Source organism: Mobula hypostoma, chromosome 20 (assembly GCF_963921235.1).
Source record: "Mobula hypostoma chromosome 20, sMobHyp1.1, whole genome shotgun sequence".
NCBI classification, from domain to species: domain Eukaryota; kingdom Metazoa; phylum Chordata; class Chondrichthyes; order Myliobatiformes; family Myliobatidae; genus Mobula; species Mobula hypostoma.
This window is the reverse complement of record NC_086116.1, coordinates 14926002-14949079: the sequence shown is the minus strand read 5'-3', so window position 1 is coordinate 14949079 and position 23078 is coordinate 14926002. Positions and strand designations below refer to the sequence as shown.

The following is a 23078-nucleotide window of genomic DNA, read 5'->3' as shown; positions in this document are numbered from 1 at the left end:
CCTCCAACCTTGTTTGAAATTGTCTGTTCGCCTTTGAAATAGCCCTCTGCAAATCATACCTGGTACAGGCCCGGGTTGCCAGACTTGAATGCCACAGATCTAGCCTTCAGCAGACAACGTACTGCCTGGTTCATCCATGGCTTTTGGTTTGGGAATGTACAGTAAGTCTTTGTGGGCACACACTCATCCACACAGGTTTTAATGAAATCAGTAACAACTGCAGCATACTCATCCAGGATGGAAGATGAATACCTGAATACAGTCCAGTCCACCGATTCAAAGCAGTCCTGTAGGTGCTCCTGTGCTTCCCTTGTCCAAACCCTCTTGGTCCTCACAGCTGATGCTGCAGTCTTCAGTTTCTGCCTATACTCAGGGAGTAGAAGTACAGCTAGATGATCAGACTTCCCGAAGTGAGGGCGTGGTATAGCACGGTAGGCATTCTTGATGGTGGTATAGCAATGGTCCAGTGTATTGTTTCCTCTGGTCTTGCAAGTGATCTGTTGATGGTAGTTGCTTAGCCATTTCCACTACTTGGTGTGCTAGCTGGTCACCTTGTGCCTTGCCTCTACCTTTTGTGATCTACATCCAGATACTCTGTTCTCTTTGCTTCATCCTACGACTGATTAATATTGTGCTTTCTTAACAGTAGTTTACCGGACAGTCAACTGGGCTACCACTTTTCAGGTCTGTTCTGTAATTAAGCTGACGGTCAAGGGCATGGGTTGATAAACTGGTGGTGCGATTGGACAGACTGGCCAGGGCTGCTGTGATAACAGCAACCTCGCGGGGTGCTTCTTGTAGTCTGGCTGGGGCAAAAACAAATAAACTGCTGGAAGAACAGTGGAGTGAAGCAGAATCTGTGGCGGTGTCTGGTCGAGATCTCTTCATCCCAAATCCATTTGGGGCTGCTGTGATTGGTTGTGCTGGGGGAGAGTGTGCGTGAGCTGGGGATGAATGGGCCGGGCCACATGGTGTTCCGAGGGTTGGAGCACTTTGCTCTGATTGGGTGTTCCAGAGGAGCCTATGGACGATTAGTGAAGCACCTGATCTAATGTGATTGGGCTTGTTGAGGGAAGTTTGCTCTGATTGGCTGTACGTGAAGCCGCTAGGGAGTGCTGTGATTGGGTGTGTTGGAGGCAGCTTTGCTGTGGCTGGCTGTACGCGAGGCAGTTAGGGATGCCGTGATTGGCGCGCCACCACCTCTCCCGGTCGGTGGTAACGATTGGAGTTCATTGCACATTTCTCATTGGGGTCCGGCGTCATGGCAGCGGGGAACTGCGGCACTCGGTTGGGTGAGGAACACGGAGGGCGCGGGTGGGCGTCTTGCGGGGCGCTGCGGGAAGACGCGGGGCTCAGGCCGGGTAACAGTTTGCTGAGTTTGACAGGAGGCTGTGAGTGCGGTGGCTCTTCTCCTGCCGCACAAGGATTGGGTGGAGGGGCATCGGAATGGCTTTAATGTTAACACATGGTGGAAGCACGGAAGAAGTTTGTTCACACAGATCAATTTATTTAAACAGTGATTCGAGGTAGTAGCAGGTAAATCAATAACAAAATGGAGAGTAAAGTGCATCAGATACGGAAAAGTGCAGTGCAGGTAAACAGGTGCAGGATCGAAACGAGTGTGAGGTGAATATGTTTTCTTTAGTTTACACTAATCATTTTGATCACTAACGTGACCGTTTCTGCATTGTTTCTTCCTTTGTGTATATTAGTTTTCATTATGAATAAAATCTATTTCTGGAATTAAAAAACATCTGAGTACAATGGTGCTAGTGGCCGGGGCGAGTAACTGCATTTGGTTCGCGGTTCACACTGGCCAGTGAATGGTGTGCGGATGGAGTTGGGGAATGGATGGAGAACCAAGCAAGTAAGCTTACTTAATAGCTGTTAAAGTTGTTTTCATCCAGGAAAGTAGGAAATATTCTGTCACAGGGTCACAAATTACCTGCCGTAGCCACACGTTTACATGCCAGGTTCAATTGAGTTAGGAATCAAGTGATCCAGGTTATGCATTGGTGAGGAAGTTCTGCTTATGAGTGAAAGGAGAGTGACTGGGCAGTTATTAGCCTGTTTGGATTTGCCCTGCTTTTCGTGAACATGACCTTCTTAAACATTTTTCCACAATATCAAGTAGATGCCAGTGTTGTAAGTGAGCTGGAACAGCTTGGCTGAAGAACAGTGGTTTGGTGCACAGGTCTTGGCGGAGCTGGGGTTTATCTGGTCCTCTTTCTTTGCAGTATCTAGTTCTCAAAGGTGAATCAGATTAGCTGGAGACTGGTGTCTCTGATGCTGGGAATCTCAGGAGGAAGCCTTGTTAGATCCGTTACTTAACATTTCTTAATGAACGTGGTTCTGAGGGCTTCACTTCACTACACTTTCTGAGGAGATTGGTGTGCAAGGCTTCTCTTCTCCACTCTTAACAACTTTCTGGAGGAGCACCATTGAGAGTGTTTTGTCTGGCTTCTTTGTTGTGTGGTACAGAAGCTGCAAGACCCTACAGAGGATAGTAAAAACTGCCCAGAGGATCACTGGGGTCTCCCTCCCCCTTGTTTGTGACATTTACTGGGAGGGTTATATAGAAGGACCCAAAGCATTGTTGATGATCCCTACCACCCATCCTACAATCTCTTTGACTTAATATCGTCAGGGAGGAGCATCAGGATTAGGACTGGCAGACTGGGTAACAGCCTCTTCTCCCAGGCTTTGAGAATAATGAATTCCCTGCCACCACGGAGGTCTCGTTACTCGGACAGAGAGCTGTTTATTGTTTAGCTGCACACTGCACATGCATTTATTTTTGGTACTATTTTATGTGTTGTGTGTGAGATATGTATTGCAGATGTACTGTGGTCCAGTGGAATGTTATATTATGTACAGTTAGATGACAGACAATAAACTTAAACTTCAGTACAATCTAGGTTCTGTCATTGAGGAGGATGGGTATGCTCTTGGCATCAGCAGAACTTCAACCGAATCTGTTGGCTGTGAGAACATAAGAAATAGGAGCAGGAGAGGCCATCTGCTTGGTTGTACCTGCTCTGCCATTCAACAAAATAATGGCTAGTCTGACCATGGACTCAGCTCTACCTACCTGCCTTTTCCCCATAACATTAATTACTCTGCCATTTTTTTCTGTGTTTTAAATATATTTAGTGAATTAGCTTCTACTGCTTTCCTGAGTAGAGAATTTCACAGGTTCACTGCTCTCCGGGAAAAGCAATTTCTCCTCATCTCCATCCTAAATATGTTCCCTGGAATTCTGAGGCTATGTCCCCTTGTTCTAGTCTCACTTCTGGATCAACTTACAACGTAAAAGGGGATTTAATATCACACACAAACTTCATCTACCAGCTGTCAGGCAGAAAAAGGCTCCATTTACAGTGCAAGTGCAATATCAGAAAGAAAATCTCCTTGTCACATTCAGAATGTTCCAAACTACTTCATAACTGCTGAGGAATTTTAAAAATATAGTCACTGTTGTGGGAATATTTGCTAATCAAACTACAAAATACTGTACAGGGTACTGCAAAGTCCAGTTTATGTTTGCGACGCTTGCTAGGTGATAAATATTGAGCTGGTTACTGAGGACTACCCTCTGCTTTAAGCAGTTACAAAATTTTTTATAACTACTTTGACATTGAAACATGCCCTTTGTTTTAATGTGGAATTTATCTGAAATAATGCCAATAATGCACACTCCCTCAGCGATGATTACAATATCTGTCAACTCTAGAATTTTGTTCTAAATCTCTGGAGGAACAATTGACATGATCATCAAAATGGAGCACTTTCAGGAATGCTAATCAAAATCTGGACTCAGAAAGCAACCTAACAAGGGGATGATTTGGAGCAATCACTTCAAACCAACACTACCTCTTTGGGGCTTTAATGTAATTTGAGAACACATCTGATTAGCAAGAATGTAAAACAAGAAGTGCCACGTTATTTACACCATATTTGCTCAGTAAAAGAAAGAAGACTTCCATTTGTGATGTACTTTCTCAAACCCAAGGCATCCCAAAGCACTGTCACTACAGTAAAGAAGGAAACAGAATAACTTGTAAATTCATTTGCATTAATGTTGATCAGCTAACAAGTTCAGGTTTTATTGCCAATCAGAAGAATATCAGTGTGAATCTGTAGATACTTTCTGGCAAACTTTTATACATGTTTAATTTCCTTCCATCATCTAAACCAGCTCAGAGAACTATCCTGTATCATACCTCATCAAAAATAAAGTGTATTTTGGGAAGCAGAAAAAATAGTTAGGAATCTTCTCATTTGCTGAACTGCATCACAAATGAATTTTTCTCCTCTCAAACTTATTCTGGTCTTCTTACAGATTTTAATGAAACTTCATTTTGTGCAATATTTCCATGCTGTTGAGAAACAAATGGATCTTTCAGCATCATAATAAAATATACCATAATTTAGGGCACATGATGAGTTGACATCAAACTTCAGTCTGTGTCTGATGCCAACTTATGTAAATAAGTAGGATTTTGAACTTCACATGAGTATGGAAGGAAAAGAGAAAAAAATTTCTAGTTTCTTCTGTAAGCCTGTTATATACATTTTCTAAGCACACAGAACTGCCACAATTCTACTTTTCAACAACTTTGAAATCTCCCTCTTGTGTACAACGGTGGTACTGCAACATTTGTGTTTCAGTCAAAGAAAAGTAAAGGGAGATTTAAAGAAATTAGCTTTATTTGTGTCAGGTATATCGAAAAATACACTCAGTGGCCACTTATTATCAATCATGAAAAACTGGCAATCTAAGTTCAGGTTCCTCGTTATGGCTGAACACAAAATTGCACACAAGAAAGTTGTTCTAAATACAGAGAAGATGTAAATAAAATTACAAAATTTGAAAAATAAATTAATGAACTAAAATTAATTCTAGTTACTTCTTTGAATGTAAACTCAGTTTCCTCCTCCTCAAGTCCTGCACAACCAGTGGGGTGGTTCATCATTCTTAAATTTATTTAAAATTTCTGGTATCTCCATTATTTTGATATTGTTTCAGTATATTTTTCTCTTGGTAGGCTTGGCTAAGGCAAGTGCAGTGAGGTCAAGATCAGTTTCTGTCTAACTGAATGGTGGAGCAAGTTTTTATGGTTGAGGATCCTAATCCTGTTGCATTTGTCCTTTTATCAATTACTGGTTGTACACTAAGTGGCCACTTTATTAGGTACCTACAGTACTTACTGAAGTGGCCATTGAGTGTACGTTCATGGTTCTTCTGATGTAGTACCTGATCCACTTCAAAGTTTGATGTGTTGTGCGTTCAGAGATGCTCTTCTGCACACCAGAGTTATTTGAGTTACTGTCACCTTCCTGTCAGCTTGAACCAGTCTGGCCGTTCTCCTCTTACCTCTCTCATTAACAAGGCATTTTTGCTCACACTACTGCTACTGTCTAGATGTTTTTTGTTTTTCTCACCATTCTCTGTAAACTCTAGAGACTGTTGTATGTGAAAATCCCAGGAGATCAGCAGTTTCTGAGACACTCTATCTACCCTGTCTAGCACGAACAATCATTCTATAGTCAAAGTCACTTAGATTCCATTTCTTCCCCATTCTGATGTTTGGTGTGAACAACTGAACCTCTAGATTAGGTCTGCGTGCTTTTATGCATTGAGCTTCTCCCACATGATTGGCTGATTAGATATTTGTGTTAACAAGCAGGTGTACCGAAGAAAGTGGCCATTGTGTATACAGTGAAATGTGTCATTTCCTTTTAAAAACGCAGGGTAGCCTGCAAATGTCACCAAGTTTCTGAAGCCACAACTTACTACTCTTCGGCTTTGGAACGTGAGAGGAAACTGGAGCGCTAGGAGGAAGCTCACGTGGTCACAGAGAGAACATGTGAACGCCTTACGGACAGCGGCAGAGATTGAACCCTGATCTTACAGCTGGCAGTGTTATAGTGTTATGCTAATGGCTTTGTTTAAAACAATATAGCAGGTCGTATAACGTGTTTAAAAAAAACATTGCCCAATTCCGTTTTGGTGTTGCTTTATGTTGGAAATGCAACATGCTGCAAAATGATTTTAATGTTGGTCTGAGAGATCTGCAACCATTTCTCTACTTTCTATCAGCATGTTGAATTTTTTTTAACACTTAAGTTTTAACTTGACATGGATTGTTGTGATATTGTGATGAATATAATAGGAAAGTTAGGTGCTTAGAAATCCTGTGTTGGAATTACTTTGCCGCCTTCGTTAGGTGGAGAGGAGTGAAATGAAAATCACATCATTCATGCATGGCCTACTACTTGTAGAAATTGTAGCAAACTCTTTCCAAACTGACTGAGTGAGGGTCTGTGAATGGCAAAGAGCTTGTGTAAGGAATATCCAGCTGTACAAAGCCACACTGCCATTTGTAAATCAAGGGTTGAGGAATGAACCTGCAATTTTAGTATTTATATCATTGGATTGCAGGCAGTCAGGTAATAGATTGTACGTCTGGCTAATGCATTTGAAGTGAACTAATGTGGGAAACAAGTCCCGAGGACAAGTCAGCACAGAGCGAATCTTGTGAATTTTCTTATACAGTTGGTTGTTTCATGAGTTACAAGCATTCAGCCTTTAAGGCTGATAGAATTTCGGTGCATTGCTTTGCCAAGCTTCCGGAATCGTAAATACAGACTCCTAAAGCAAACACTTTTTCATGTGACAGGGGTGTTAGGTGGGCTAGAGTAAGGATAATCACCTATAAACATGTCACTGTTCAGTGAGCTTTTCAATGGTTACAGTTGTCTCTGTATTTTTCTGGAAACAACTTGGTTTCAGTGGGGAGTGTTGGAATTTCGATTGAAGTTAACTGTATAAGAAGACCACGCCACCTTTGTTCATCAACCCTTGACAAATTGTATTGTTTAAAGCTCTTTTTTGGCATTGTTAGCCAGGGGGTGGGGTGGGGGATGATGTTGGGAATGACATGGCTTTCATGACCTGACTGTCTGACTGTCTTTTCAGACTTGGGCTGGATCTCCAGTGTTCGTGTGAATCAACCTGCTGTACTGAGACGTGCTGAACAAATTCAGACACGGAGGTGTTTGTCCAAGGAGTGGCAAGTATGTACATAAGGACAATTTTCCTTGAAGGTTTTATTCCATAATTCCATCCAGGCTCAACAGGAAGCTCAGAGACCTCAGCCTTGGCCCTGCCTTGTACAGCTGGATCCTGAACTTCCTGTCAGATCGCCGACAGGTGGTAAGAGTGGGCTCCCTCACCTCTGCCCCTCTGACTCTCAACACAGGAGCCCCTCAGGACTGTGTACTAAGTCCCTTCCTTTACTCCCCATATACCCATGACTGTGTTGCCAGCTGCAACTCTAATCTGCTAATTAAATTTGCCAACGACAGTGCATCGATTGGCCTTATCTCAAACAATAACGAGGTGGCCTACAGGGAAGAAGTCATCTCTCTGACACAGTGGTGTCAAGAAAACAACCTTTCCCTCAATGTCGCAAAGACAAAGGAGCTGGTTGTGGATTACAGGAGGAATGGAGATGGGCTAACCCCTATTGACATCAATGGATCTGGGGTTCAGAGGGTAAACGACTTCAAGTTCCTTGGCATCCACATCACCGAGGACCTCACGTGGTCTGTACACTCCAGCTCTGTGGTGAAAAAGGCCCAACAGCGCCTCTTTCACCTCAAATGGTTGAGGAATTTTGCTCTGGGCTCCCAAATCCTAACAACTTTCTACGGGGGCACAACTGAGAGCATCCTGTCTGGCTGCATCACTGCCTGGTATGGGAACTGTACCTCCCTTAATCGCAGGATTCTGCAGAGAGTGGTGCGGACAGCCCAGCCAGTGTCTGTAGTTGTGAACTTCCCATGATTCAGGACATTTACAAAGACAGGTGTGTAAAAAGGGCCCAAAGGAACATTGGGAACCCAGTTGACCCCATCCACAATTTATTCCAGCTGCTACCATCTGGGAAGCGGTACTGCAGCATAAAAGCCAGGACCAACAGGCTCCAGGACAGCTTCTTCCACCAGGCCATCAGTCTGATGAACTCACGCTGACTTGTGTATTTCTATGTTACATTGACTGTTCTATTTATTATAAATTACTATGATTGCACATTGCACATTTAGACGGTGACATAACGTAAAGATTTTTACTCCTCATGTATGTGAAGGACATAAGAAATAAGGTCAATTCAGTTCATGAAATTGAAGCCTGTGGGTGGTAAAGAGACATTGGTTCTGTGGATGTGAAGTTAACTAAGAAATGGGAGATTAATTTATTGGGAAATAATTGTTTTTAATATTGGAAACAACTGATATAATCCAGCAACCCTATTATTTAACACTAGCCTAATCACAGGAGCACCTACAGTGGCCAATTAATCTACTGACTGGTACCTCTTTGGATTGTGGGTGGAAACTGGAGTTCTCAGAGGAAACCCACAGCAATTCATTGCAGCATTTCTTTCAGAACTTTTTGTTCTGACAACCTGTATGACCTAGAAACCAACGAGATCAGGTGCATTGCAAGTTCATCTTTTGAGTCAGAGATCAACTTGGAAATGTATCTTTCTCCCTTCATTATTATTACGACGGAAACCTGGAACTATTCTTGCTCTGCTGCAACACCTCCTTAACTAATAGCAGTAGCGGCGTAACATATCTCAGAGACAGAACTTCTACCTCATACCTCCAGTGACCTGAATTTGATCCTGACTTCCAGAACTGCCTGTATGGACTTTGCATGTTCTCCCACCAGCTGCATTTGCTTTTTCTGGTTCCTTCAAAGGCTTGCCCCAGACAATTGAGCCAAATGGCTTCTTGTGCTCCTGTGATTGTGCTTCTAAAATAACATCTTGCTCCTCAAAAATAGTGATGAATCCTGTGATTTTCATTACACCATCTTTTCTGTGTGGCAGGAGTGTGAACTGAACTTATTACAGGTGGAGCAACACACATAAAAGTTGCTGGTGAACGCAGCAGGCCAGGCAGCATCTATAGGAAGAGGTACAGTCGAAGTTTCGGGCCGAGACCCTTCGTCAGGACTAACTGAAAGAAGAGATAGTAAGAGATTTGAAAGTGGGAGGGGGAGGGGGGAGATCCAAAATGATAGGAGAAGACAAGAGGGGAGGGATGGAGCCAAGAGCTGGAAAGTTGATTGGCAAAAGTTTGAGCTTAGTTTCTTGAAGTAAAAGTGGTTTTACCATATAATTAAGTAAACTTTCATTTGCATACATGCACACACTTCTGTAAATAGGCCATTATATTAACTTGCACAAACTGACCTGTGCAAATAGGCTTCTTCAGTGGTGCAAGCAAAAAGATCAATTGGATTGAATGGCTTCTAAGAACTAGGGTATTTAAGGATACTGAATTCACTTGTGAGGATTCTTGGACAATATTACAAAAATGTTCCTCTCGCCCAGAATATAATAAATAGCCTGCCTTTCTCTGGGCAACAACAAAGGGAGAGAGAGTATTTTTGAGGGGAGATTAAATTCTCAAAATAATTCTGCAGCTTCTGGCTGGTCTTTCCAGTGTAGTGTGCATCCATTCCTAATTTTAAAGAAAAGAACCCTCAAATATATTTCGATCCCAAAATGTGAATCTTCAAAATTTGAAAACATGACAGATGAACAATCCATGTACTAATTATGGAAGGGGTTTAAAGAATCAAAGCACAGACCTTTGTACACATTTAAGTCGTTAGGTTACTATTAGACAACCAGGCATCAGGTTTCATTGTGAGTGTACACTGAAGAACTTCTGCAGATGACTACTGGCAGCACACATCAAAGTTGCTGGTGAACGCGGCAGGCCAGGCAGCATCTCTAGGAAGAGGTGCAGTCGACGACCCTTCGTCAGGACGAAGGGTCGCGGCCTGAAACGTCGACTGTACCTCTTCCTAGAGATGCTGCGTTCACCAGCAACTTTGATGTGTGTTGCTTGAATTTCCAGCATCTGCAGAATTCCTGTTGTTTGCAGATGACTACTGTTTGTTTTGTGATGTTACCATAAATTACAGGAATTACTTTAGTGCAGCCTTTCTGAGTCTATGTGGAACATTTTCACTAAGTCATCGTATTGAGTTTGTTCCCATCTTTAGGAAAGAGAAGCAGAAAGGAAGTTGTGTAATGGCAGAAACAAGATTGTAAAGTTAAGATAAAATGAGATTTGCTATATTTGTCACATGTACATTGAAGCATGCAATGAAATGTGTCATTTGTGCCGTACACATCAGCTAGGTCTATGCTGGGAGCAGCCCTGCAAGGGTCACCATGCTTCTGACACCAGCCTAGCTTACCCTAACCTAACCTAACCTAACCTACTAGCTTACCCTAACCTAACCTAACCTAACCTAGCCTAATCAGCCTAGCCTAATCCTAACTGTACGTCTTGGAAAGCAGATGTAGAGTGATAACCAGCTTAGTGAACGCTGCTGAAAAATAATGACACTTTTCATCACAAAGTAAATGCACACAAGTACTGCTGCGATTTACTGTGATATGTTTGTATCAAATCAGATTGAGAGTTGACCATGAGGATGGTCTGTGAGTTCTTACTGAACATCTGCAGTCAACAGCATGACGGTGAAGATGTTTTACACAAGCAGTTCCGCACATGGTGGAAATGTGGAGCAACGTGCACAGAATAGCATAGAAACTCAGCAGGTCAGGCAGCATGTATGAAGAGTAATGAACAGTGGATGTTTCAGGCTGAGACCAGAAAAGACCTCTCATCTGGACTCATCTATCACCTGGCAGCTTGTGCTGCTCCCCACGCCTACCTTTTTATTCTGGCTTCTGCTTCTTCCTTTCTAGTGAGGATGTTTATAAAATTTATACAGAAATTTTAATTAAAATGCCTTTTTTTTTCTTGCAGTTTGACCAAATCGGTCAACCAACTTTTTAAAACTTAAACGGGGGAGGGGGAATATTTGTGCACCCTCGCTTAAACATACTCTTGTAATAGTTTCTGTAAACAGTTGTGTGTTTGAAATTTATTTATTTCTAATTTACAGTATGGAGCCTTTGCTACTGTTTTATACATTGGGTAGCTTCAGTCATTTTCTTCAGTGTGTTCAACAGATGGATCAGATTGGATTGGATGCCTTCCGAAAGCCAGACTAGTCAAAAGACCAGGGTTCAAAGCTTTGGATGCTTTTGGGAATACTTAATTACCACATACATTGTAGTGAGAAAATTGAAATTCTCAGTGTGTTACAAGGCGGTGGGGCTGCCTGCAGCCTATATAATAGGATGTTTTTGTTTTCTTTCAACATCTCATGGTTTGTGAATTGGGGAATTGGATTGAAACCATCAAAATGTTCTCTTATCGATATTCAAACCAAATGGCTACTTCTACGATCTGATGATCTTTGTCACAGAGGAGAGAGAAAAGCACCCATCCAGATCGCATGCTGGATCGGGAGCAGAATGAGCAGGGCTGTGTGATGAGAGTTGACCTTGAGGATGGTCTGTGGGTTCTTACTGAATATCTATAGCAGTGTTTCCCAACCCTTTTTATGCCATGGACCCCTACCATGAACTGAGGGGTCCATGTACCCCAGTTAGGAACCCCTGATCTACAGTCAACAACATGAGAGTGAAGAGATTACACAAGAGATTGTGCAGATGCTGGCAATCTGGAACAAAGCACACAAAATGGTAATTTTAACTAGCAGGAGCTGGAGTGCAGTGAGCAGGGACTGTGTGGTGCTTCTGTCAGTCCAAGTGTTCGGTGCTGGTTATAAATGTGCCATCTCTATCTGGTGGCAGAAAATGGTATTGCAGTACTTTTCTCTCACACACGTCGTGTAATTATCAACTCACTTCCTCTCTGCTATTTTGCAGGCTGCATGGCTCTTGAAGGCTGTAACCTGTATTGACCTTACCACCCTGTCTGGTGATGACACGCCTTCAAATGTCCAGAGGCTGTGCCATAAAGCTAAGCACCCCATCAAGGAGGACCTGCTGAAGTGTTTGAACATGCATAATAAAGGTATGTAGAGGCATCCATCATTAAGGACCCCCATCACCCAGGACATGCCCTCTTCTCATTGCTACCGTCCAGGAGGAAGTACAGGAGCCTGAAGACACACACTTAATGTTATAGGAACAGCTTCTTCCCCTCCACCAAATGATTTCTGAATGAACAATGGACTTTATTTTTTGCACTGCTTATTTAATTTACTTTAATATACATTTCTTATTATAATTTATATTTTTTTATTATTAGGTATTGCAATATACTGCTGCTGCAAAACAACAAGTTTCACAACCACGCCTGGTTCTGATTCTGGACTGTAACAATGCAAAATGCTTTTGCTGATGCTATTTATTTTAAAGTAATTTTAGAAGCCTTTGACCTTTTTGATTAAGACATTGAATGGCGATTACTAATCTGGTATGGTATTGTCCTAGGCTTCTTTAAAAGGAACAAGTTTGTGTCTAGTGATATATCATAAGTGACATTTCTATGGAGGTCACAAGAGGGGGTGGTGAACCTTTTTGAGAGTGTGTCCCTCGTCCCTCTTCCCTCCGGGAGAAGGCTCAGGAGCTTGAAGACTCGTACGGCCAGATTTGGGAACAGCTTCTTTTCAACTGTGATACAACTGCTGAACGGATCCTGACCTGGATCTGGGCTGCACCCTCCAAATATCCAGACCTGCCTCTTGGTTTTTTTGCACTACCTTACTTCCCATTTTTCTATTTTCTATTTTATATTTATGATTTATAATTTAATTTTTTAATATTTACTAATTTTAACTATTTTTAATATTTTTAATTTTTAATATTTGTAACCCAGGGAGTGTGAAGCGCAGAATCAGATATCGCTGTGATGATTGTACGTTCTAGTACCAATTGTTTGGCGACAATAAGTATAAAGTATAAATTCTCCCAGGTGCCATGATAATACTGCTTTTCTCATCACTTGGACATTTTTGTTTCTTTGTTGGTGTTTCTGACATTCTGAACAATCCATGTACTAATTATGGAAGGGGTTTAAAGAATCGAGGGGTGGCACTTCATGCTATGTGCTAACAAATTACTTGTACATGCACTCCTGGGCACACATACCCTAGGTTGGCCACTCCTGTGACCTAGATTTCCTGAAACTGCAAATTTTTTAGCCTTTTGCAGAAGTTGTGTTTAATAAATTACTAGACGTGATAGGGAATGCAATTTGTTTCTCCCATCCAACTTTCCCTGCAGCCCTTAGATAAATTGATAGACACGCATCATTTGTAGAGTTAACAGTCAAATTTATGGTACTTCAAAGTAAAATTTATTATCAGAGTACATACATGTCACCACATACGACCCTGGGATTCTTTTTCTATGGGCATACTTAGCAAATCTATAGAACAGTAACTGTGAACTGTAAACAAATTCTGCAAATGCAGATATAAATAAATAGCGACAAATAACAAGCATGAAATGACAATATAACAAACTCCTTAAATGAGTATGGTTATCCCTTTTGGTTCAGGAGCCTGATGGTTGAGGGGTAGCACCTGTTCTTGAACTTGGTGGTTGTGAGTCATGACTCTACCTTCTACCTGATGGCAGCAGTGAGAAAAGAGCATGGCCAGGGTGGCGAGGATCTTTGTTTTTGAATGCTGCTTTTCTGCAGCAACATTTCATGTAGCTGTGCTCAATAGTTGGGATGGTTCTACCCATGATGTACTGGGCTGAATCTGTTGCTTTTGTAGGATTTTCCGCTCAAAGTCATTGGTGTTCCCATGCAATGCAGCCAGTCAGCGCACTTTCCACACATCTATAGAAGTTTGCCAAGGTTTTCGATGACATGCCGAACCTTCACAGACTCCTGAGAAAGTAGAGGAGCTGTTGTGCTTTCTTTGCAGTAATATTTATATGGTGGGTCTAGGACAGGTCCTCTGAGATGATGATACCCAGGAATATAAAATTACTCTCTCCATCTCTGATCCTCCAATGATTACTGGCTCATGGACCTCTGGTTTCCTTCTCTTGAAGTCCACAATCATTTCCTTGGTCTTATTGACATTGAGTGAGAGTTTGTTGCTATTACACCACTCAGCCAAGTTTTCAGTCTCCCTCATGTATGATGATTCATCACCCCCTTTGATACAACGCGCAACAGTGGTGTCATTCGCAAACCTGTATATGGTATTAGAGCTCTACTTAGCCGCACAGTCAAGCGAGTAGAACAGGGGACAAAGTACACATCCCTGCAATGCTCCTGTGCTGATGACATTGTGGAAGAGATGATTTTGCCATTCTGAACTGACTGGGGTCTACAAGTGAAGAAATCCAAAATCCAATTGCACAAGGGGCTATTGAGGCCCAGGTCCTGGAGTTTACTGATTAGTTTTGAAGGATGATGGTGTTAAATGCCATGCTGTAATCAGTAAAGAGCATCCTGATTTATGCATCTTTGCTGCCAGATGTTCCATAGTTATGTGAAGAGCCAACGAGATAGGATCTGCTGTAGACCTATTGCTTTGGAAGCCGAATGGGAGCGGATCCAAGTCGCTATTCAGACAGGAGCTGATGTGCTTCAACACCGGCCTCTCAAAACACTACATCACTGTGCCACTGGACTATGGTCATTTAGACAAGTCACCACGCTTTTCTCGGGCACCAGTACAATTGAAGCAGGCTGTTACCAAACACTGCCAAAGCGAGAGGTTGAAGATATCCGTGAATACATCAGCCAATTAGTCCAGACCAGATGCTTTCCTTGGATTCATTCTTTTGAAGGCAGCCCACACGTCGAAAGGGTTCATCTTTGCATTGACCCGTTCCTTTTCCTTTTTAAACCTGCTATCCATTCGCAACTTTATGTCAAATAGTCACATGACCATTTAATTTAAAAGTTTGAAGAGTATAAAAGGCAAAGTTGCTGTATCATTATAGTCTCATAATCAATTGCAAAATTCTTTTAATATGTTTATATCATGCACAACTTGGACTAGTGAAGCTCCCATAAATCTCCCCAGCCCCTTTTTTTAACAGTTCTGCCAATTCCAACTTAAACTCTACACCTTGAAGGAAGACTTGTGTTTGCAGTTCCTGAGCCTATAGGTAGCCAAATCAAAAGACAGGCTGAGATATTCTTGTTTGTTCTATATTCCACCACTGTCCTTAACCAGTTGCACCTACTAAAAGTGGAGCAGTTCTGAAGTAGAACTGTGTGAACCTGGTGCTCAAAGCTCTTTGTCTTCAAGGACTGTGTATAGTATTGGAAATCGATAATCTTGCTAACTCTGCAGATTTGGATAGTTGCAGTCCGCGGAATTTAAACAGGATGAAAAGTTGAGCGAGAAATACTTGTGAATCGTTTGGATGAGGTGGGCTGGTATTTTGGGGTTTATGACCCACAGGGCAAAGTATTTGAGGTAAAGTAAAGTGATAAATTCACAGAGGACTTTTCATTTAACAGTAGTGGTCACTGTAGTATAGGTACAGTGAAGCACAGGTACACTGAGGGTAGAGTTTATTTTCAAGGAATAATTATTTGCACATCTTTAACCAAGCAATTTTTTGTTTGTAGGTATTACTACTGGTGCGGTTTGTGTTTATCCATCTAGGGTGGCTGATGCAGTACAAACTCTGAAGACCATACAGTGCAATATTCCTGTTGCCTCAGGTATGACATCAACAATCTGGTTTGGATATCATACCTTTATGTTCTGAAGTTAGCATCAAATCTCTTTATCCGGTTCCGCATCCTGCTTCCAAAACTTGTCTCATCTTCCAGTCAGAAACTTCACACTTTTCTCTGTCTTATTCCTAAACCAATAATGTAGCCATCATTAACCCAGGACTTGATTTATTTAGGATTGTGCTGTCAGGTTCCCCCTACAATAATGTTCCTCAAGTAGCACTATACCGTTCATCCATTCATTATGTGCTGTGTCATGTGACATGGTCTTTCCATGACCATGATTGTTCATAGTATATGTTTCAACAAAAATGGTTTGCCATTGCCTTCTGGGCAGTGTTTTTATAAGACAGGTGATCCCAGTCATTATCAGTACTCTTCAGAGATTGCCTGGTGTCAGTGGTGACATAACCAGGACTTGTGATGTGCACCTGCTCCCATGGCTTTACACGACCCTGATAGGAGGGCTAAACAGGTGCTACACCTTGTCCAAGAGTGACCTGCAGGCTAGTGGAGGGAAGGAGTGCCTTACACCTCGTTTGCTAGAGCCACATCTCCACCCTACCACCCAATACTGTAAGCTGTTTATAATACTGTTACACTATACTGTAAGCTATTTATATTATATCTTCCCCTCCAGTAAGTTCCCTCTTCCTCCTTTATCGCACAAAGCTACCTCAGCTTCATCTATCCTGCAGAGTTAACTTCCAAACTTGCAGTATATTTCAAATCAGATCAAGGAAAGGCTCGGTTCCACCCCTGCCATAGCAATGTTCTGTTACCAGACATTTCCTGCATGTATCCTTGCTGCTCCTCTGCCACTGGACCACTGCCTCCTCTACCATTGGGATTCTCTCAGCTGTGCTCCCACTCTCTGATGTTCTCTGCTCAATTTCTAATTAACCCTGGATCTCTTTATATGTTATAATTGTCTTGTGAACTGAAGTATGCTCTTCACCAAGGAGATGATGATGTAAACTTGTTCGTTTGTAATAACTGAAGCCAGGTTTTTCTGTACAACAGTGGCAACTGGGTTCCCTGCTGGCCAGACACCACTGTCTATACGCTTGCAGGAGATAACGATGGCTATTCAGGATGGTGCTACAGAAATTGACATCGTAATCAACAGAACTTTAGTGCTGAAGGGCCAATGGGAAGGTAAGGGCTGGTCATTGGCAAACAAGTAACAGCTGATTTGAAAATGTTTTGTTTAAGAGGTTAGAATTTGTATTCTTGTGATTGTAGTCCAGATACTCTTCTGAGCTTGTTAAAAGGAAAATAGTTTATTTGGTCTATTGTATCAAACATTGTCACTTTTGAGAAGTAGTTAATGACCCTGTGGCATTTGTTTTGTTTCAAAATATCATACTAAAAAAATGCCTTCTGAAATTCCACTCAAAACAATCTAAATTGGGCTGTTGATCAGAACAGAGGAAGGCTATTTTCCCAGAAGCAAGAAAGAGAAGATATAAGTGTGAATCATCTAGGTTAATTTGAAAATTGTTTTCTGCCAGCCTCTTTAAAGAAATGTAACCAGAATGATTTGGTGAGTCTGGAATGTTTATTTCCTCAACTTTGATGACCTTGAATTTGTAACCATGGTGCATGTGGGCTGATTGGGAAAAATTACCACAATTAGCAAAGTAAGACATAGAAAGCTAGTAACTATTTTACATTCTCATCATATTTTGTAAACCATAGTTTGGGTCAATAAAGTTTTGTTAGCAATAGCAACTTAAAACAAAATCAGTTTAGTAATTTTAAATCAACAAAATGATACTCCATGTTTTAAAATTTGTTTGATTTGGAGAAGTTGTTTGATATTTGACTGATTATGTCAAATAAGAAAAAAAGTTACACACTTAGTTTACCGAGCCTTAGCGTTCTCAGATATTTTTGTAACAGAAAGTATAGTGTTAAGAAGTTGGAGTTTGATTAACACTCCACTGCCTTCTAAAGTGTCTTCTTTGGTTGAAACCAATGCAACATTTGGAGTTGTGATAAGCAGCATCACTGCATGCTCATGAACAACTCTATTTCAGAGAGGGACAGTCAGCACCTTAATTGGAGAATACAGGAATTATGCCAAAGTCTGAAGATAGGGGAAGTAATGATGCATTTGTCATAACATATCACAGAATACAGACAGCATATTGGTGATAGAAAATGTGTAGGAGTATTATTGAATACTGTTTGTTAATACTTGTACATTGCAATTTGCTATTTAATGTTTCTATAATGTTTTAGAATTGTACAAGGAAATTCAAAAATGCCGCGATGCTTGTCAAAATGCACACATGAAAACCATACTAGGAACAGGAGAACTGGGATCATTGGCAAATGTATACAAAGCGAGTCTTGTGGCCATGATGGCAGGTAACATGGAATTCATTCTGTGAATTTATGTGCACAATATGTTTATATACAAAATTACTTCACAGAAAATAAAAGAAACTATTCCTGCTGGGAGGAAAATCAGTAATGGGAGAATCATGTGGTAGAACTCTTGCCTATGAGTATGTAGATGGCGACTTCAGATACACTGACTGTGCAAGGGCATTTGATGTTGTCAGTACAAAAGAGACCCATTTAGAGGGAGTACTATGTTCTCAAAAATTTGGATGGGTGTTCAAATTAGGACCAGTCTGGTTAATTCTGCCCTATAGACCCTGTGAATTTTATTGGAAATAAAAAAAAGTATTTTCTCACTTTCTTGATCTACATTTTTCATCCAGCTGAAAGCAGCAAAAACAGTTTGTGTTTTCTTGCTGTCTCCAAATCGCCTCCTAAAGATGATTGTTCATGTAGCGTTCAAAAAATGTCAAACTAAAATAATACATTTAATTTGTTTTTTAATGCAGTTTTGCTACTTGGCAAAAGTTCTTTAAGCAGTCAGCATTTTTTTTAAAAGACTACTTTTAATATGCTGATGTGCTGTCACATATTAACAAAACAGGATGGCAACCATAGTTGTTATTTGCATCAAGTTCCATGTCTGAACCTTTCAGTGAAAGAAAGTGCTTTTCTCTAGCAAGTGAGAGGAAATCATTTGGCTTGTCCCGCAACTTCGAGCAGCTTGCTTATTCTGCATTGCCAGAGGCTCGGGAGGATTTCTCAAGTCCTTGACATTTTGCACAGAAAGGTGTGATTTAAATTAAAAAGGAGTGATAGGAAAGTACAGAAATTTACATGAGCTTCTGGGTATAATGTTGTCATTAGAATGCTGGCTGAACCAGACAGTGAAGACGAGCTCTAATATGTCTCGCCATACTGGCATAGAATCTGAGCAGAGAAGTTAACTACTCAGACCATTGTGCCTCTTTGAAGTGGTATTCAATTCAACCCACTCCACTGCTGTTTCCTTTTAACCCTGCAATTTTTTCCCCTTTCCAACAATATATGTAATTACCTTGTGAAGGTTATCGTTAAATTTCCTTCCTTTACTGTTATAGGGAGTGCTTTATAAATAGATTCTCCTCATCTGTCATCTTCTTTCACCATTTATCTTTATGTGGTGCCCTCTGATTACCGATTCTCTTCCCAGTGGGAACAGTTTCTTTTATTTTCTCTAAAGTAATTTTGAACACCTATTAAATCTTAGTGATATGCAGTGAGTTATCTGGATCTCCGGTTTGTAAGAGAATGTTCAAAACACCGTATAAGAGAATGTCCAAAAGAGTGTGCCAGAGATAGTAGAAAAGGGGAGATAAGCCTGAGGGAGATTCAGCCAGTGCTCTATCTATGTATCCTGGCATAACTTAGAAAGGTGTAGCAACTCGCAGAGCACATAGAATAGAAAAGCAAGGCTTCATCAAAGGAGAGAAAATAAGAAGTGATTTGATGTAGAAATGGAATTTTTGAACACAGTAGCAGCACACTTGGCCCGTGCAACTGTGCCAGTTCGCTGAAGGAACTGGCAACTTTATATCTAGTTTCCCCTCTTCTTCCACATCAGTTGCTTTAGCTCTGTCCCTTTTGAATAACTATTGAACGATATGCTTCCACTGTTGTTCCCACCAATAGCGGAGAAATAGTGACCCCTGTTGAGCAATACAAAGAGTTGTTCCAAACTGCCTATAATATTGACATCCTCTTTGTGCCTTTGGTGAATTGAATATTTTGTGTCCTTTCCATCAAAGTGCCATGTGAATATTACCCACCTTACTCTATTTATCTGTTTATCTGCTGGTGAAGCCATATGAACACGTCTCCAGCAACAACTGATGAAATAAACTCTTACACCAATCCAGATCTGTGAGCTACTCCCAGACTGATTAGGCTCTCCAGTGCTGATTATGCTAATTTCCCGGCATATTACTATGAAATGGCTGCAAAAAATTTGTGAATCCGTCACCATCATGGCTAGAGGAAGAACTAGTGCCTTGGAGGTGTTTAAGCAGGGGCAGAGTCTGGAAAGGAGTTGTCTGGGTATGTCAGGGATCTGCAATCTGAGATCCACAGTGGAATTGGGAACAAAATTAATTTTTAAATCTGCTTGCTTGCTTAAATGTTTTTTCTCCACAAACTATCTTTGATGATAGATTCTTCAGCTGTCTCTCTCTTGGTGTCTCTGATCATGTAACAGTGAAGCATGCTGGTTCATCAGGGTGGCATGTTAAGACATACAGTGGCAGGCAAAAGTTTGGGCACCCCTGGTCAAAATTTCTGTTACTGTGAATAGCTAAGCGAGTAAAAGATGACCTGATTTCCAAAAGGCATAAAGTTAAAGATGACACATTTCTTTAATATTTTAAGCAAGATTACTTTTTTTATTTCCATCTTTTACAGTTTCAAAATAACAAAAAAGGAAAAGGGTCCGAAGGAAAAGGGTCTGAAGCAAAAGTTTGGGCACCCTGCATGTTCAGTACCTAGTAACACCCCCTTTGGCAAGTATCACAGCTTGTAAACACTTTCTGTAGCCAGCTAAGAGTCTTTCAATTTTTGTTTGGGGGATTTTCGCCCATTCTTCCTTGCAAAAGGCTTCTAGTTCTGTGAGATTCTTGGGCCGTCTTGCATGCACTGCTCTTTTGAGGTCTATCCACAGATTTTCAATGATGTTTAGGTCGGGGGACTGTGAGGGCCATGGCAAAACCTTCAGCTTGCACCTCTTGGGGTAGTCCATTCTGGATTTTGAGGTGTGTTTAGGATCATTATCCTGTTGTAGAAGCCATCCTCTTTTCATCTTCAGCTTTTTTAACAGACAGTTGATGTTTGCTTCCAGAATTTGCTGATATTTAATTGAATTCATTCTTCCCTCTCCCATTAAAATGTTCCCTGTGCCACTGGCTGCAACACAAGCCCAAAGCATGATCGATCCACCCCCGTGCTTAACAGTTGGAGAGGTGTTCTTTTCATGAAATTCTGCACCCTTTTTTCTCCAAACATACCTTTGCTCATTGCGGCCACAAAGTTCTATTTTAACTTCAGTCCACAGGACTTGTTTCCAAAATGCATCAGGCTTGTTTAGATGTTCCTTTGCAAACTTCTAACGCTGAATTTTGTGGTGAGGACGCAGGAAAGGTTTTCTTCTGATGGCTCTTCCATGAAGGTCGTATTTGTACAGGTGTCGCTGCACAGTAGAACAGTGTACCAGCACTCCAGAGTCTGCTAAATCTTCCTGAAGGTCTTTTGCAATCAAACAGGGGTTTTGATTTGCCTTTCTAGCAATCCTACGAGCAGTTCTCTCGGAAAGCTTTCTTGGACTTCCAGACTTCAGTTTGACCTCCACCATTCCTGTTAACTGCCATTTCTTAATTACATTATGAACTGAGGAAACGGCTACCTGAAAATGCTTTGCTATCTTCTTATAGTCTTCTGCTTTGTGGGCATCATTTATTTTAATTTTCAGAGTGCTAGGCAGCTGCTTAGAGGAGCCCATGGCTGCTGATTGTTGGGACAAGGTTTGAGGAGTCAGGGTATTTATAAAGCTTTGAAATTTGCATCACTTGGCCTTTCCTAACGATGACTGTGAACAAGCCATAGCCCTAACAAGCTAATTAAGGTCTGAGGCCTTGGTAAAGGTTATCTAAGAGCTCAAATCTCTTGGGGTGCCCAAACTTTTGCATGGTGCTCCCATGCAAACTTTTTTATCACTCTGAAATTGTACAAAACAAAAATAATACACTAATCTTGCTTAAAATGTTGAAAAGAATGTTTCATCTTTAACTTCATGACTTTTGGAGATCAGTTCATCTTCTACTCACTTAACTATTCACAGTAACAGAAATTTTGACCGGGGTGCCCAAACTTTTGCCACTGTATAGTACTATATATAGTGTATGTGTGTGTGTGTGTGTGTGTATATATATAAAAAAATATATATAGTGCCTAAGACTTGCACAATACTGTAGTGATTTTATGTATTGCACTGTACTGCTGATGCAAGAAAAATAATTTTTGACTTATGTGAGTGATGAATCTGAGATGGGTATTTGAAATAGTTTGGAATCGAAGACCTTGCCTGGTGTCTCAGGGCTGGGAGTGTCTGCACCCGCTGCCACCCCCTGCCCCTGGCACTCCTCTGCCACCGGTCCCACACCTCTCCTGCAGCATTCCACCCTCACCATTCCCGACATCCTTTGCTCCCACCAGATTTAGAAATGTGCTGTCTGCTCCACATTGAAAAATACAGTACTGTGCTCCCTTGCATTTTGTGCTTGGAAGTGGACAGTAAAATAAGGATTTGTATTTTGCATTTGGACAGAGCAAGTATTTTACTATGGGGCTGCCCAAGAATTAGAACATGCAATTCGAGGTAATGTACTTTACCAGATTGAGAGTTGTTTAATGGACATAAACTTATCGGAATAAGCTGATCACTTGTGGATTGTGAGGCTACCGCTGGTGGGGTGCCACAGAGATTAGTACTGGGGTCCCAGTTGTTCACAATCTATAGCAATGAGACCAGACGTAATGTGTCCAAGTTTGCTAATAGTTCACATTTCCACCCTGAGGAGGATACCAAGGGTCTTCATAGGGATATAGACAAACTAAGTGAATGGGCAAGAACGTGGTGGGAAAATGTGTAGTCAACTGTTTTATGGAAGGGAAAAAAACAGTACATTTTTAAATGGCAATATGCTGGAAAGTGTTGGCATTCACAGAGACCTGGGTGTACTTGTACATGAATGATTGAAGTTACCATGAAAGTACATTAAGCAGTTAGGAAGAGGAATGGTATTTTAGCCTACATTGCAGGAGGATTTGATTACAAGATTTGAAGAAGTCTTCCTTTGATTGTGTAGGGCCTTTGTGATCTGACATTTGGAATGTTGTGCGCTATGTATTATAGATAATAGACATAGGTGCAGGAGTAGGCCATTCAGCCCTTCAAGCTAGCACTGCTATTCACTGTAATCATGGCTGATCATCCACAATCAGTACCCTTTTTCCTGCCTTCTTCCCATATCCCTTCACTCCGCTATTTTTAAGAGCTCTATCTAACT

At 41.2% G+C, this 23078-nt stretch overlaps 1 protein-coding gene across 1 annotated transcript in view; it reads left to right on the top strand.

Moving 5' to 3' along the window:
* The first annotated feature begins 1155 nt into the window (after positions 1–1155).
* Positions 1156–23078, top strand: part of dera (deoxyribose-phosphate aldolase (putative)) — a 49794-nt gene continuing 27871 nt past the window's right edge. Inside the window, exons 1-6 of the mRNA XM_063072123.1 lie at positions 1156–1292; positions 6983–7080; positions 11838–11985; positions 15523–15618; positions 16657–16791; positions 17881–18009. Coding sequence (XP_062928193.1) covers positions 1262–1292; positions 6983–7080; positions 11838–11985; positions 15523–15618; positions 16657–16791; positions 17881–18009 — 637 coding nt within the window. The 5' untranslated portion in view covers positions 1156–1261. The remainder of the gene's footprint in view (positions 1293–6982; positions 7081–11837; positions 11986–15522; positions 15619–16656; positions 16792–17880; positions 18010–23078) is intronic.